Here is a 15981-nt window from a genome sequence, read left to right on the forward strand (position 1 = left end):
CCACATATAAACAGATAATTATACCAGACTGTTTCTCAAATTTACAATAAATGCATTTATCTGCCTTATTAATATTAAAACTGTTAGAGATTAGCACACTGTCAAATTTCTCATGCCACTATTTCGGAGCTTGTTTGAGACCGTAAAGAGATTTCTTTAGTCTACAAACTTTTCTCTCAAGGCCTTCTAATACAAAACCTTTTGGTTGATCCATATATATCTCATCTCATAATTCACCATTTAGAAATGTCATTTTAACATCCATTTGGTGAATTACGAGATTATGAGTAGAAGCAAAAGCTATTAACATTATGATAAATGTGATCCTTGTCATAGGAGAGTAGGTATCAAAGAAATCAAACCCTTCTCTCTATTTATAGCCTTTTGCTACTAATCTCACTTTATATTTATCAATGGATCCATCTGCCTTAAGTTTCTTTCTAAATAACCATTTATTTCCAATAGTTTTACAACTAGGGGGCAACTCAACCAGCTCCCAAGTGTTATTGGTTATAATGGACTCATATTCACTTAGAATGGCCTCCCTCCAAAAAATAGCATCAGAAGATGACATGGCCTCTGAATAGGTCTGAGGATCATCCTCTACCAAGAAGGTAAGAAAATCAGGTCCAAAATAGGTGTTAGTCCTAGGTCTCTTGCTCCTCCTGAGTTCAATTTCATCTTCAGTAAAAGAATCTTCTCAAACTCTAGGAGCAAGTCTTGGAGAACTTGGAGTCCCTCCAGATCTCTCAATAAATGGGAATTTATCCTCAAAAAAGACAGCATCCCTAGACTCAATAATGATATTATCACCAACAAATTAATTTTTAGATTTGAAAACTAAAAACCTGTAGGCGCTACTATTTTGTGCATACCCAATAAAGACACAATCTACAGTTTTAGGGCCAAGTTTAGTCCTCTTGGGTGTCGGTATAGACACCTTAGCCAAACACCCCCATACTTTAAAGAATTTATAAGACGGTGTCCTATTTTTCCACATCTCATATAGAGTTTTATCTGTGTCTTTAAAAGGTATCTTATTCAAAATATAACAGGTCGTTAGCAAGGCCTCCCCCCATAGGTTCATAGAAGCCCCAGAGCTATTGATCATTGAATTGATCATATCTTTGAGAGTCCTATTTTTCCTCTCTGCTATATCACATTGGATTGGGGAGCATAAGGGGCAGTGGTCTCATGTACAATACCATTATCTTCACAAAATTTATTGAAAGGACCAGAATATTCACCTCCTCTATCAGACCTAACTATTTTTATTTTCTTGTCTAACTGGTTCTCAACTTCAGTTTTAAAGGAAATAAATCTAGCTGTGCTATCATCCTTACTCTTAAGAAAATAAACATGGCAGAAACGTAAAGCATCATCAATGAATGTAACAAAATATTTATTACCTCCTCTAGTCATGTAACATTTAAGATTACATAAGTCAGTGTGAATCAATACCAACAACTCAGTGTTTCTTTCTACCTTTTTAAAAGGTTTCCTAGCATATTTAGATTCTACACATACTTCACATCTCTTGTTTTCAGAAATAGTATTCTTGGATATGTTACCTAGATTCATCAGTTTTTTAATCAAAACATTATTAATGTGCCCAAGTCTACTATGCCACAGATCAAACGACTCAACCATATAAGAAGAAGTAAATGCTTTATTAAATTCAAAATCAATTACATTGAGCTTAAACAAGCCTTCATCTAAATAACCTTTACCCACAAAGGTTCCCCCCTTAGTCAGAACATATTTGTCTGACACAAAGACACTGAACCCCTTCTTACTTAAAAGGGAACCAGAAACCAGATTTTTCCTAATATCAGGAACATAAAGAACATCCTTCAAATTAAGTAGAAGTGAACTTCAAATTAACAATCCCTTTTCCTTCAACTCTAGAAGCGGATGAGTTACCCATGAACAGACTTTCTCCTTCTCCCAGAGGAGTGAAGGACGCAAATGCACTTTTAGTGCCACAGATGTGTTTGGTAGCCCCAGTGTCTACCCACCAGTCAGTCATGTTACTCACCAAGTTAACCTCAGTAACCACAGCAGAAAAGTTACCATCCTGAACTACATTTGCTTGTGCCTTGTCTTTCTTCCCATCATTTGGACCTTTTTTGAATTTACAGTCCGGGGCTATATGACCTCGTGATCCGCACACATAGCAATGAATTTCAGGATTGTAAGGTTTCTTTTTGAAGTGAGGTTGGGACTGTTTATTTTTGTTCACATATGGTTTCTTTTTGGCTTGGAATTTAGATGATTTAGACTTAGAAGAACTAGCAGTGTTACCTTCAACCAGGTTAGCCTTAGCCTTCATTTCTAAAGTCTCCACATTGAGTTCAGTCTTCCTGTTATCCTCCTCGATCCGAAGGTTGACGATCAGATCTTCTAGGGCCATCTCTTTCTTCTTATGTTTCAGACTGTTTTTGTACTCCTTCCACGAAGAAGGGAGTTTCTCAATGATAGAAGCAACCTGGAAACCTTTACAAATTTTATAGCCTTCTTGCATAATCTCATGAATAATGATTTGCAACTCCTCCACTTGAGAAACAACAGATTTCCCATCTTCCATCTTGAATTCCATAAACTTTCCTACAAGAAATTTTTTCGAACCTACATCTTCAGTAGCATACTTTTTATCAAGTAAATTCCACAACTCTGCCGCAGTCGTACACACAGCATAGACATCATATAATTCAAGAGAAAGACAGTCAAGTATGTAATTTCTACATAAATAATCTTTCTTTTCCCATCTTTCCACTCCACCAGAACGACCAGGTTTTTCTTCATTGTCATTTGAAATGGGTTTCTCAGTAGAAATCCATTCAACCAGTTTCAGAGTAGTAAGATAAAAATGCATTTTCATCTGCCACCACTTGAAATTCTTGCCATAAAAAATCTCAGGTTTGACAAACTTACCACTGGGTTTCTCCATTTCAGCAGTATAAACAATTAAAAGAGCACAAATTGCGATACTAAATAAAAGATCAGAAAGTAAAAAATTTTCATCTTAAGATTGTAATATCTAATAAAGCAAAATAGAATATACTAAATAAAATATCAGAAAGTAAATTTTTTCGTCTTAAGATTGTAATATCTAATAAAGCAAAACAGAAATAAGATTGTATTAGAAACTTATCACTGAGGATTGTGCTCGGCACAATTTCCTTAAGATGAAAAACATCGCTGGTAAGTTAGCTTCGAAACCTCAAAGCGCATCGCCTCGAGGGGGATACAACGATTGGAAGAGTCGGTCGGTGACAAATGACAAACTCTCTGGAACTCTCAGTACTCCAAACATGGTTTTCTTATTTTTTGGAAGATAAAGAATCGGATCTCCTTTAAAACGTTTTGTTTTATAGAAACTCGAAGTCGCAACTGAAGGCAAGAATCACGCTCGATCCTAGGGCAAGAAAGGCATGATTTTGTTTCAGCTGTAACCAAAAGCAAAAGAGAAAGAGATTTGCAAAAACAAGCCCAGTACCCAAATGGGTGGATTTGCACCCCCTCCCCCTACGCACGACGTGTGTGGGCACACGCTCACTAAGGTTTTCTGGAGCTCCCAAACCAAGGCGGCCTTGTGTGCGCGCGAGCACCTCCTTATATTTCTCTACACTATCCCTCCATAAGGACACAAAGCAATATAAACTTAAAAGACTTAAGTTTATAACCAATGTGGGACTAAAGTCCCCCACATTAGAGAGTAGTAGAGACATAAGGTCATGGGTTCAAACCCATGAAGACACATACAATTTCATTCAAGATTCCAACAGTAAGTTAGTCCCTTCTTCAGATGTTTTATGACCTCTGTTCTACTGAGTTTTTTATCCTCTTGGGACTATTTATATTTCTATAATATAAAGGGAGAGGAGTTATGAAATGGAGACATAAGGCCATTATAGACTGGGGGTGAGATTTAAAGCTTTCTTTTGCATTTGCTACATTTTCTCTTCTCTGTGTTTCACTTAAATTTTAGAAGACTCTCAGGTGAAATTGTCATATGTTCTGTATAGGCTGCTATCAGTAAGGATATAAGAAAATATTTGTTAGAAAGATTTTATTGGATTTTAAATATTTGTTGTCATAACGTCAAAGTAAGAGTTTTGATTCTATGACGACCAAATAGAGTTGCAATTAGTCGATACATTGCTTATCATTACCAGCATGTCATCTCATGTTCCATGATAACTATAGTATATACCGAACCCTAAAACAAATAAAAATAAAAATAAAAAAAAAAATAAAAGCTTTAGTCTATTGCCAAGCATGGAGAAATTAATCATGTCTTGATAGTAAGCATCAAACTTGGTCTGGGAATTAAAGCTTTGACAGCATGTCAATAGGGTCATATTGTCGTTAATTGTCACAAAAATCCACTAGTTTAGCAATCAAATCTTTCAATAAATCAAATTTGGCTTATATGTTAATGCATCTCATTCATCCGTACGTTACGTTCTTTTAGGAAATTTTTTGTTTATAAATGTAATATTTATACTAACTTTATTGGATTGTTGCAATAGAACGGATGTAGCTATATTAAGGGTTCTAATACTGCAGACAAATGATGGGTGAGAAGGTACTTTTGAAACTGAATACCTAAGAGGCTAGGTGCAGATATAGTTGTAGTTCTTTTGAAAATTTGCAGCTAGACAAAGTAATTATCATGTGAGATAACTTGGAAGTGATAAGAAAGCTAAAAAATAAAGGCAAGGAGCTGGATTGGTGACAAGAAAATAGAGTCCATATCATTGGACCTCCCTTATCAAATTTTTGTTCAGAGTTATATATTTAATAAGTTTTTGGAGTAACCTTGGCGGCAACCTCGGAGTCTCAATACAACAAGACTTGGGTCAATACTATGTGACTGTTTTGTATCTGTAAATGTATGTGCATAGACTTTAGTCTTTTCTTAGACGTTCTTTTCTGACTTTTGTCTCTCTAACTTAATAACTTCTGTATTATGGTTCAAAAGTTCAATACAATTCTGCTATGATGGAGATGTACAGTTCTAAGAATACTCACTGTCTTATACAAATAGTTTAGCATAAAAACACATGCGTATGCACGTGCATCTTACTAGTTAGCTTAATGTAAATAATCATTCTAGACAAGTAACATTTATCTGTGCTTGATTTGCCTTATCTACCTCCTATCGCAGATATTAGACTATCAAACAAAGTTCAGTTAGGAGAATGATGTTTGCTGCATTAAGGGGTGCCTTTCTCACAAATCATCCTGTCGCGACCCATTACCGCGACATCTCAATTTACTCGTATTTCCGCTCTCTTTTGGATCGGCTGCACCAATTTGGTTGCCTACGCACCCATCACGGGATCAAGCCACCATAGTTCACCTCTCTCTCCTCACCCCTCTATGCCTCCATCGTTAGCCCCCACTCCTCTTCCCTCTTATATCCCTCCCTTAGGTTTACCTCATGGGGCCTATCTCTTGGCTCAATACATATTGTGGTCTGGGCCTTATCTCTTGGCCCAGTACCTACGTGATACCTCCCTGAATATGGCTACTACATTTGCCCCCTCTCGGGTTCGGCGGTGATAACGACGGCGGACCCAAGAAGTCCTCAAACTTCCTTGTCTCTCTCTTTGAACTCTAGATATCCACAGTATCCTGTGACTGTACATAGTCTTCTTCTCCTCAGGACATTTCATATCCATGTACTCTGCTACTAGACCGTATGTCTGTGAAGTACTCAATCCATCGGTTCTCGTTCATATACCCCATTAACGTATCCACGAAGGATCTCATCCCCTTTGCTCTCTCCCTTCAACTCAATTCAATGCCCACGATGTGTCTCAACCCAGCCAGCACCTCTCACATAGAACTCACTACCATGTCAGTGGAACGCCTCCCCCAGCCACCTGCTCTCCTTCTCGAAACTCACTGCCCTGTCCGCAGAGTATATCACCTCAGCCATCATCTCTCCCTCAGAGAACTCACCACTATGTCCGCAGTGTGTCTCAGCCCAGCCGTAAGCTCTCCTTCATAGAACTCACTACTATGTCCGCGGAGTGTCTCACCTCAGCCCACATCTCTCATTCCGAAAACTTGTCACTATGTCCGCAGAGTGTCTCAGCCCCGTCATAAGCTCTCATTCACATAACTCACTACTATATCCGCAGCGTGTCTCACCCTTTCATTTCCCTTTCGTAGAACTCAACTGTCTCATCCCCTTTGCTCTCTCTCTTCAACTCAATACAATCCCCACGATGTGTCTCAACCCAGCCAACACCTCTCACATAGAACTCACTACCATATCAGCAGAACGCCTCCCCCAGCCACCTGCTCTCCTTCTCGGAACTCACTACCCTATCTGCGGAGTGTATCCCCTCAGCCAACATCTCTCCTTCAGAGAACTCACCACTATGTCCGCGGAGTGTCTCACCCTTTCATTTCCCTTTTGTATAACTCAACCTTATCTCCGCCAAAGGTCTCATCCCCTTTGCACTTACTCATGGAACTCGATATCCCGTCCGTAAAGGGCCTTGTCCCCTCTAATTCTCTTTTGTCGAACTTAATAGTATTGTTTCTTCTGGATATGATGTTTGCTCCCAATTGCAATTTGGAACTCCGGCTCGCCAAAGGCTCATCCCCCCTGCTGTCTCTGCTCAGGAATGGAGTCTGATGAGGGACAACTTAGCTTACCCCCAAGCTTGATTCGAATCTCATGTCCGTGGAAGGCTCATCCCCCCGCTGTCTCTTCTCAGGAGTCGGATCTCATCTCTACGGAAGGCTCATTCCCCCCCGCTGTCTCTGCTCTGGAGTGGAGTTTGATGAGGGGCAACTCAGCTTACCCCCATGTTTGATTCGGATCTCATCTCTGCGGAGGACTCATCCCCCGTTGTCTTTACTCAGGAATGGAGTCTGATGAGGGGCAACTCAGCTTGCCCCCTTGTTTGATTCGGATCTAATCTCTGCGGAGGATTCATCCCACCCGCCGTCTCTGCTCAGGAATGGAGCCTGATGAGGGGCAACTCAACTTGCCCCCTTGTTTGATTCGGATCTCATCTCTGCGGAGGACTCATCCCACCCGCCGTCTCTGCTCAGGAGTGGAGTCTGATGAGGGGCAACTCCGCTTGTCCCCAGGCTCGACTCGGATCTCATGTCCGCATTTCCTATCCCGCTTGAGGCTTCGGACACGAGGGTCCGGGACAGCTCTGCTTGCCCCACACGCGATGTTTGGACACGAGGGTCCGCGGATCCTATCCCGCTCGAGGCTTCGGACACGCCGGTCCGGGACAGCTCTGCCTGCCCCACACGCGCTATTTGGGCATAAGGGTCCGCAGAGGGCTCATCCCCCCCGCACTCATTCGGATAGCCCCACGACATATCCGCGAAGGGTCTTCTCGAACCCCTCCGCTCTCCTTCGGAATGCTTATCCTAGAATAGCTCAGCCTGCCCCATGTTTGATTTGGACACGAGGGTCCGCGGAGGGCTTATCCCCCCCGCACTCATTCGGATAGCCCCACGACCTATCCGCGAAGGGTCTTCTCAAACCCCTCCGCTCTCCTTTGGAATGCACACCCAGGAACAGCTCCGCCTGCCCCATGTATCTCTAGCATTTCGGATCCGTGGAGGGCTCATCCCACTCCGCGGGCTCAACCAGGCTTTAGGGGCCACTCTCCTTGCCCCATGTATCTTTAGCATCTCTAACCCGTGGAGGGCTCATCCCACTCCGTAGGCTCGATCGGGCTCTCACCTGTTGGGGATCTCTCATTGCCTCATGTATCTCTTGCATCTTGGATTCGTGGAGGGCTCATCCCACTCCGCGGGCTCAACCAGGCTTTGGGGCCACTCTCCTTACCGCATGTAGCACTAGCATCTTTGATCCGCGGAGGGCTCATCCCACTCCGCGGGCTTGATCGGGCTCCTGCTTGTTGGGGCTCTCTCATAGCCCCATGTATCACTAGCATCTCTGATCCGCGGAGGACTCATCCCACTCCGTGGGCTCGATCGGGCTCCCGCCTGTTGGGGCTCTCTCATTGACCCCCCATGTATCTCTTGCATCTTGGATCCATGGAGGGCTTATCCCACTCCGCGGGCTCAACCAGGCTTTGGGGCCACTCTCCTTGCCCCATATATATCAAGAAATCATCTCGATCCGGGGGCTCATCCCCTCTCGGCCGGGCTCGATCGGGCTCCCGAACCTATTGGGGCACTCTCATTGCCCCATGTATCTCGTGCGTCTTGGGTCTGCGGAGGGCTCATCCCACTCCACGGGCTCGACCAGGCCTTGGGGCCACTCTCTTCGACCCGCTTGTCTCTTGCATTTCTGATCCTCAAAGGGCTCTCCCAGCTGTTTTGTCAAACACTTATTGTTCCCATCTTGCTAATCGCGAGAACCCCCTTTTGAATACTCTGCAAAAATTATCTTGCTGAAAAGAAGTGGATTATGTTATTGACCCACTCCATTCCTCGGACTCGAGGTATGACAGTCCAACCCATTTCTCAATCTACACAACAGCCATATCATACAGTGACAAGCCAAAATACTACAATGAGAGCACACAACGGCTAGAAACTGCTAAATCTTCTGATGTAGCCTATTCGACGTTGTCTCTAAGCTAGCGGCATAATTACAAGACAAGCACATCAAAGTGAAAACAAAACAGGCCTAAATGGACTAAGAAGAAGTCCTCGAAAACCGGAATGGGCAAGAAGATCTGATCGATGCATGACTCACTGAAAACATAACCTCGAATGGCGTTGGGATCTTTTTCTGCGGTTGGCGATAATGTAAGGATCTGCATCAGCGAGCATCTTGACAACATCCCGCATATTAGGACGCAGAGATGGAAGCTTAGTGGTGCAGACCACCATCAAAACCATACTCATGTTTACTGGTAGTCTGATCTTGAGTTCTCAATTTAGCGTTTTTAGATAGCGCTTCTTCATCATTATAAGAAACCAGCGGTTCATGCTCAATCACTTGCTGGGGTTAATTCCTTTCTCCTGGTATCAAATTGTTGTCATTTTCCTCCAGCAACACTCCATAGACATAAAATTCAGGCAGTCGAGCATAGCCCTTCAAACGGTAGAAAGCCAACAGTTGAGCCTGAGCTATCTTAAGTTCCAGTCTATCACTTCCTTTGCATGGCTTTGGAGCTAATGCTTTGATATATTCGAGAAGCTTACCAGACTCAAAAGCCGTCACACATTGATAGTTGTTCAGACCATCCCTTACTCTTGCCTGTTCCCTAATCCCGGCATTTTCAATGCGCTGAGACTCTACCTTCGCATAAGCTGCTTTTGGTGTGCACGAGCAAACCATCCCCAGTTCTACTCTTCTACAGAACTCGTCTAAAGCATAATTAACAGCAGTATGGAAAGATTCTGAATTGCTTTGCTTCTCCATTAGGGAGAAATGTGTTCGGAAGTGCTTCAGTGATGATGCTTCATTCCATGCAAAAGTTTGGTCCCCAAGATAAGCTACCAAAAAGTTGTCTTTCTTTCTATACTTCATTGCCTGTTTCGATGCATCTGGAGAGTCAAAAATCTGTCTAGGACACCAAGGATGGCTCTTGACTTTACCCTAGACTAAATCAGAAACTGAAAATTCGCCTTCTTTCTCTGCACACATGGTGTAATTAGCTGCACGCTCAATTCCATGGGATGTTTCGGGCTTCAAGGTATCTACATATACTGACTGTTCTTCTAAACTATTCGGCGAGTAATTTCTCTGACCCTTTTATGATATATGAACATTTTGCCTTATCTCGTAATCATACTCTCTAACATTTAATGCGCTAATGAATCATCCAACAAACAAGACTTCACAGAATCACCCATCTCTTTAACCTCATCTCCATTATTTCGTTTGCCATCTGCTTAAAGGAAATTTATCTAAACTTTCAACAACTTTGGGTTCGACAACCCATCTACAATATCTGTTTCACCTCCGCATCACTAGTCCGATTCCACTCTTCACTAGTATAAATTTCAGATAAATGAGTGCCTATGTTCTGGTCCTCATGTAGAACATTTACCAAAGGCACAGAAGATTCAGTAGCTTGACCAAAAACAGTCTCAACCTCACCACATTGAAATGCACATGCATCGGTAGCTTGAGATTTATTGATGACCTTAACAGATGAGTTTGAATCTGCAATAACACAAACTCTCCCATTCATATTATCTGCAACGAGTTGAGAGTCCATTGTCTCATTCCCCACTACCTCATTAAGAACTTCCTCAGTTGATTCAGCAACCATCGGTTGCTCTCTATTTTGAGCAGAAATTTCGTCTTTGTGACTAAGAATCTCATTTGAAAGAGATTCAGGGAAGCCACTCACTGCCTCGGGTTCTAAGATTTGCTCTTCTTCGACATAAGACGGTTTCTCATCCCCGGCATCAATCCCCTCTTCAACCTTTTCCTTCATTCCAAATCCATTTCCCACGACAACTTGGAGTTGCTCAACCAACACTTCATGAGTAACCACTACATGCCCCACCTTTACGACTTCAACACCACAGAGGTCAGAGATCGGTGGGGTAAAGTGAGATGAAAAGTAAGAACTGGGCATCGGAGTCAAAGAGACCACAAACAATTTTCATACAGATATAGAGTTACTCAATCTGAAGGACCGATGCAGAGTTCAAAATTACACTTGTGGGCGTCGTGCGTTGTAACAACAGTCGACACCGATATCGATATCAACCAATAACGTTTAGAACCAACAATAACCCATTTTCCATTCCTCCTTGATCTAAATCTCCAGTTCACTTCACTAAATTAAAGATAATACCTGAAGCTCAAAGTTAAGATGGAGATTTTCTTCAAATATCCACTGCCCAACAAAATGTTACCCGAACTGAATCAATCTCTCTCCGATGGTGTTCTGATGTCAGCTTGCAGTTTGAAGACTTAGAAGATTCCATTACTCCAAATCTTGAGTTTGATGAATATGCAAACCTCCAGCTCTCCTTTCCGCGATCCATAGCTCCACTTTTAATAACCAAACTTTTAATCAGATCTGACGGCATACAATTTTACTAATTGTCCCCACAAACGGCGCCATTTGTCGCGACCCATTACCCAACATCTCAATTTACTCGTATTTCCGCTCTCTTTTGGATCGGCTGCACCAATTCGGTTGCCTACGTACCCATCACGGGATCAAGCCAGCCGTAGTTCACCTCTCTCTCCTCACCCCTCTATGCCTCCATCGTTAGCCCCCACTCCTCTTCCCTCTTATATCCCTCCCTTAGGTTTACCTCATGGGGCCTAGTATCTCTTGGGCCTATCTCTTGGCTCAATACATACTGTGGTCTGGGCTTTATCTCTTGGCCCAGTACCTATGTGATATCTCCCTGAATATGGCTACTACACATCCCCTGCTAGCTACATCTATTTGCTTATTTGCTGAGTCGATGATATTCATCTTCTTTGTACACAACTTTTGTTTTTACAAGCAAAAACTGAGGTATACTCAATTTTAATGCTGACAAAGTGCTTCAATATATCCTCTGGTCATTTTAACTAATATTTGCAATGTAAAACCTTATTTTAGATAAAGTAATGAAAAGCAAAATACAGATTTAAATTTGCAGATCGAACAAACAAACAAACAGAATAACTTCTTCAGAATGTTATGCAGCATGAGTGATCACTCCTCTCACATTATTTTAATTAGATGATATGATGTTTTTGGGATAAGCTGACCCGTGTTCATTTTCTGAACTCTATAATCCAATAATTGAAAGCATAACAACCAACATCAACAGAAGAGAATCCTGCTTCCTTTGCCAACGCTTCAAACTCTTGTTCTGTTCTTTCCTTTGAATCACCAAAATTTATCATCATAACAAGGTCACAAAGAAAGAAGCATTTGGCAGCATCACTGACTTCATTAGTTGTAGGACTAATCAACTCTATTACTATCACCTTTCCATGCTTGGGCAATGCTTTATAACAATTTTTCAATAACCTCAAGCAGCATTCATCGTTCCAGTTATGCAACACCCACTACATGTTAAATTGTTAATATATATGAGATTTTCAAAATACTATATAGACCACCAAAATGAACATTAGCTTCAAAATAAACCTTGATAAATTAATGAATTCAGACTCACTTTCAGCAATATAGCTTCACTTTTTGGAATGCTTTCAAACATATCTCCTCCAACATGTTGAACGCCTGCACACGATATGAGCATCACTGTTGAAGTTCATAAGTACAAAAATAGAATTGAGTAGAATTAAGTGTATATGTGTGCTATACACACGTTTTACTATGGTAGTTGGAGCATTATCTTTAACTTCTAATTAGTAACCTATAACTGGAGGAAGTGTTTGCTTAATCAAAATCAGATGGAGCATAAGAATTGGAATAAGCTAGGATTGATGACGGGCCAACATGCAACCCTTACAACGCGCCTTTAGGCTTGGGCTGCTTGCCTGCCAGACACTCACCTACATATTGAGGCACGTCGGGCTGGGTCACCACGAAAGAAGCCAAGTTTATAAAAGTTGAGGATCAGGTTGAAGGGCCCGGCCAGATGAGGGGTATATTGTTTTTTACAAACTTGTCCAAAAGTACGATACACGCATTTATTCAAACAAGTACACTAGGTTGGAGTCCATGTACTAATTCATATATCATTATGGGAAATTTCTTGAAAAATGCATGATAATGTCAATTTGTTCTCAATTTAGAAATTGTCAGCAACTTAGTGCAAACAATTGCTGACATAACCCACTAGTTGATGATGAAGTGCAGTGTGGTGCTGACAGAGATCTAATTGGGAACAAATTAGCATTATCATGCCTTGTTCAAGAAATTTCCTTATCGTTATACTACGGAAGTAGAATATGTTGTTTAGTTGCATATATATATATATACACACTACCATGAGGCTTACCTTTAACCCTCTATGGTTATATAAATGGGAGGCTTCAACTAGTACCTACTTTAGATTTCACTAAGGGGAGGAGGCCTACCTACTAGGGTTGCAAGCACACTTCATCATTGTACTAAGCCTAGATTTTTGCATTTTCTTTATGTTTCTTTTATATTTTTTTTTGTAAGAGGGCGACTATACTTCAGAAAATTCACAGCTCACTTGGCAAAAAATATATATATATATATATAATCACAAGTTTAACTTTGTCCAGCTTGTAAAATGGGTGAGACTAACTTCCAATGAGATATAGTGAACAATAACAAGATTTATAGAAGTTGAACTGCGAGGGTACGTACCATGATAGGGTGGTGCATGTTCGATGACATGGGGCAAGTCAAAATTAATACCCTTTACAGAAGGATACTTTGAAGTAATGATGCTAAGTGAAGCACCAGTTCCACCACCGACATCAGTTACTTCTTTAAAAAATTTGAAACCCTTATATTTACTGAGAAGATCCTTCATCATTAGAGATGTAAGGTGAAAAAATGCTTCGTTGAAGACATGATTGAACCTGGGGTTTACTTTTGCATACTGGAATGGGGTCATGCCATGTGCCTTGTTAAATACAATACCACCATCAAGAACAGCATCTTTCAAGTGGTTCCTATATAAAACATATTTAACGTTGAATTACAAATAACAACATGAAAATATCTGAATGAAAAATGCACATTCTATGTACTCTCTTTTGTATAACCTTGTGTCGCCTTTTCCAAAATTGACTCATATATAAGTGGCATTATGCATCTGATGAAATTTTGCCTTTTATGGACTAGACTAACATGCAGCTCACTTAGTGTCTTCCTATTTATCCCAAAAATTGGATCCAAATTTACTGCCATGTTCGTTTCCTAAACAAATAAATAAAAAAGATGTATAAGACCACAAACCAGGTTTCGTGGTAAATGTCATAATTCATCATCATGAAAGGAGAAATTGATATTCCATCTTGGTCCTTCACAAAGTACTTGCTTATAGGTGCCAAACCGTACAACCATTCAACCTGGCCATTTTCAAGTGTGGTTGTGGTGCATGTTAGCATAGAGTAGCTAGCAAGAAGGCGCAATATACGATCCAACATCATAGAGGTCATTGTTGGGTTCTTAGTGGGAAGTTTAGAAGAAATCTGCGATGGTGAAAGTTGTGCATTTGAACCAGCTTTTGATATGATTTCCAACAAATCCAACTCAATCACTGTTCTCAACACCATGGGAAAAATTGACATAGTTGCTAAAGAAAAGGCGGATGAACCAACATCGTCTTCCATTTTCACTGTTTTCTGCACGATGACCAAATAGAAGAATCCTTGAAGGGTGTTTGTTAAAACTTAAACAAAGAGCAAAAGTATTAGGGGGTGTTTGGATCCTATTTATTTATTGCCAAAAAGTGTTTATTAGTGAAAAAATATTTTTTGAAAAAATAAATGTGTTTGGTTTCTATTTAAAAAAAAAATAGTTTTTATCCAAAAAACTTTTTGGTCCCAAAAACTTGTTTTATGATAATTAGATAAAACTTGTTTTTCAAGGTAAAAAACTATTTTTCTTTGAAGGAAACACTTTGGGTGCTAAAGGCAAATGAACTTCCCGGATGTTTTAGACTTTATTGATTTATGCCACAATATGCCAAAATATATCGAGAAATATAATGTGAAATCTGATTTTATAAAATAGCTTTTAAGAAAAATCACAGTCAAACATGTTTATTGAAAAACTGTTTTTAGAATAAATACTTTTTCATAAAAATGTTTTTTAAGAAAAAAATTAATTTTTTGAAAAAATGAGAACCAAACGCCCACTTAAGTTTAAGAGTTTAAGATTTTGATCGTGTTAATTAGTTTGATATATAGATAACCCGGCCACCAACGAACGTAAGTTGCTGCAATTAACAATAACCTAAAATTAGATAGAGAAATTTATGAGTATGGTGACATTATTTGGAGCGTTCACTATATTTATTGACGTGGATGAACTTTAATTATTCGGATTGTTTCCTAAGCATTTCAATCAATATTGTTGTTCGATCGATCAATGTCGAAAAAGTGGTATTACAGTTGTTCTTGATATGATGTTACTTGTAGGCTTGTAGCTTAATCAATGATCAACTATATGAAAAGGGCTTAGAGTAGAGTGGAGCTCATCAGTCCGTTGAAATGCGCGCGAGAAATGAGAGGAATTGAAATAGGTCTGTTGCAGTGTGTAAAGAAGACTTCTATTGAATCTTGCTTACTCACAGATGGTAGCTAATATCATCATGGGTACTGAAGAGAGTCGTTGGTATATATGGTTTGAGCATCACTGCCTCCATTAGGAATCTTTTAGGATTGTATATCCTCCTGGTCATATTTTTATTGTAGAAATTTATGTATTGTAATTAATATTTGCAATGTAAAAACTTAATTGAGATAAAGTAATGAAAAGTAGAGTTAAATAAACTTGCAGGTAGAACAAACAAATCTTTATATATATATATTATAGCTCTCCCCTTATCAATTGAGGGAGAGTTTTGAGAGTGTCCACGTGTTCATAAGTAATTACGATAAAATAGGAACCAAAGCTAATTACGACTTACGAAAATACAGGCCAAAATTTAGGAAATTATACCGACAAACAGGTATGCTAATTATAGCTCTCCCCTCATCAATTGAGGGAGAGTTTTGAGAGTCCACGTGTCTATAAGTAATTATGATAAAATAGGGAACCAGAGCTAATTACGACTTATGAAAATACAGGCCAAAATTTAGGAAATTATACCGACAAAACAGGTATGCTAATTCGATTGTAGTGTCCACGTGTCATTACTAATTACGAGAAAAAAGGAGACAAAAAAGGAAAGCTACCTATAGGCTCTTCAATTCAAATTCAAGTAGGAAATAAAATCTTAAGGGTGCTATTACGGTGGACATAAAATAAAAGATTCTCTTGACGGCTTAATCCAACAATCGTTTCATCTTCAACCAAAACCCGCCAAACCCCTTTCTGTTCAATCACTCTCTCTCCATTCTCCATTGCCCTTTTTTGATGCCTTGCGAAAATCTATCTA

General features: G+C 40.1%; 1 protein-coding gene across 1 annotated transcript; it reads right to left on the reverse strand.

Moving 5' to 3' along the window:
- Positions 1-11552: 11552 nt before the first annotated feature.
- Positions 11553-14295, reverse strand: LOC147492538 (caffeic acid 3-O-methyltransferase 1-like). Its single transcript, XM_086566140.1, has 4 exons — positions 13833-14295; positions 13236-13546; positions 12109-12173; positions 11553-11998 (listed from the first exon to the last, which is right to left on the reverse strand). The coding sequence occupies exons 1-4, from the start codon at positions 14207-14209 to the stop codon at positions 11702-11704; spliced, it is 1050 nt and encodes a 349-aa protein (XP_086422266.1). The 5' UTR covers positions 14210-14295; the 3' UTR covers positions 11553-11701.
- Positions 14296-15981: the final 1686 nt, after the last annotated feature.

The sequence above is a fragment of the Coptis chinensis genome, chromosome 6 (assembly GCF_015680905.1).
Source record: "Coptis chinensis isolate HL-2020 chromosome 6, ASM1568090v1, whole genome shotgun sequence".
Classification (NCBI taxonomy): Eukaryota; Viridiplantae; Streptophyta; class Magnoliopsida; order Ranunculales; family Ranunculaceae; genus Coptis; species Coptis chinensis.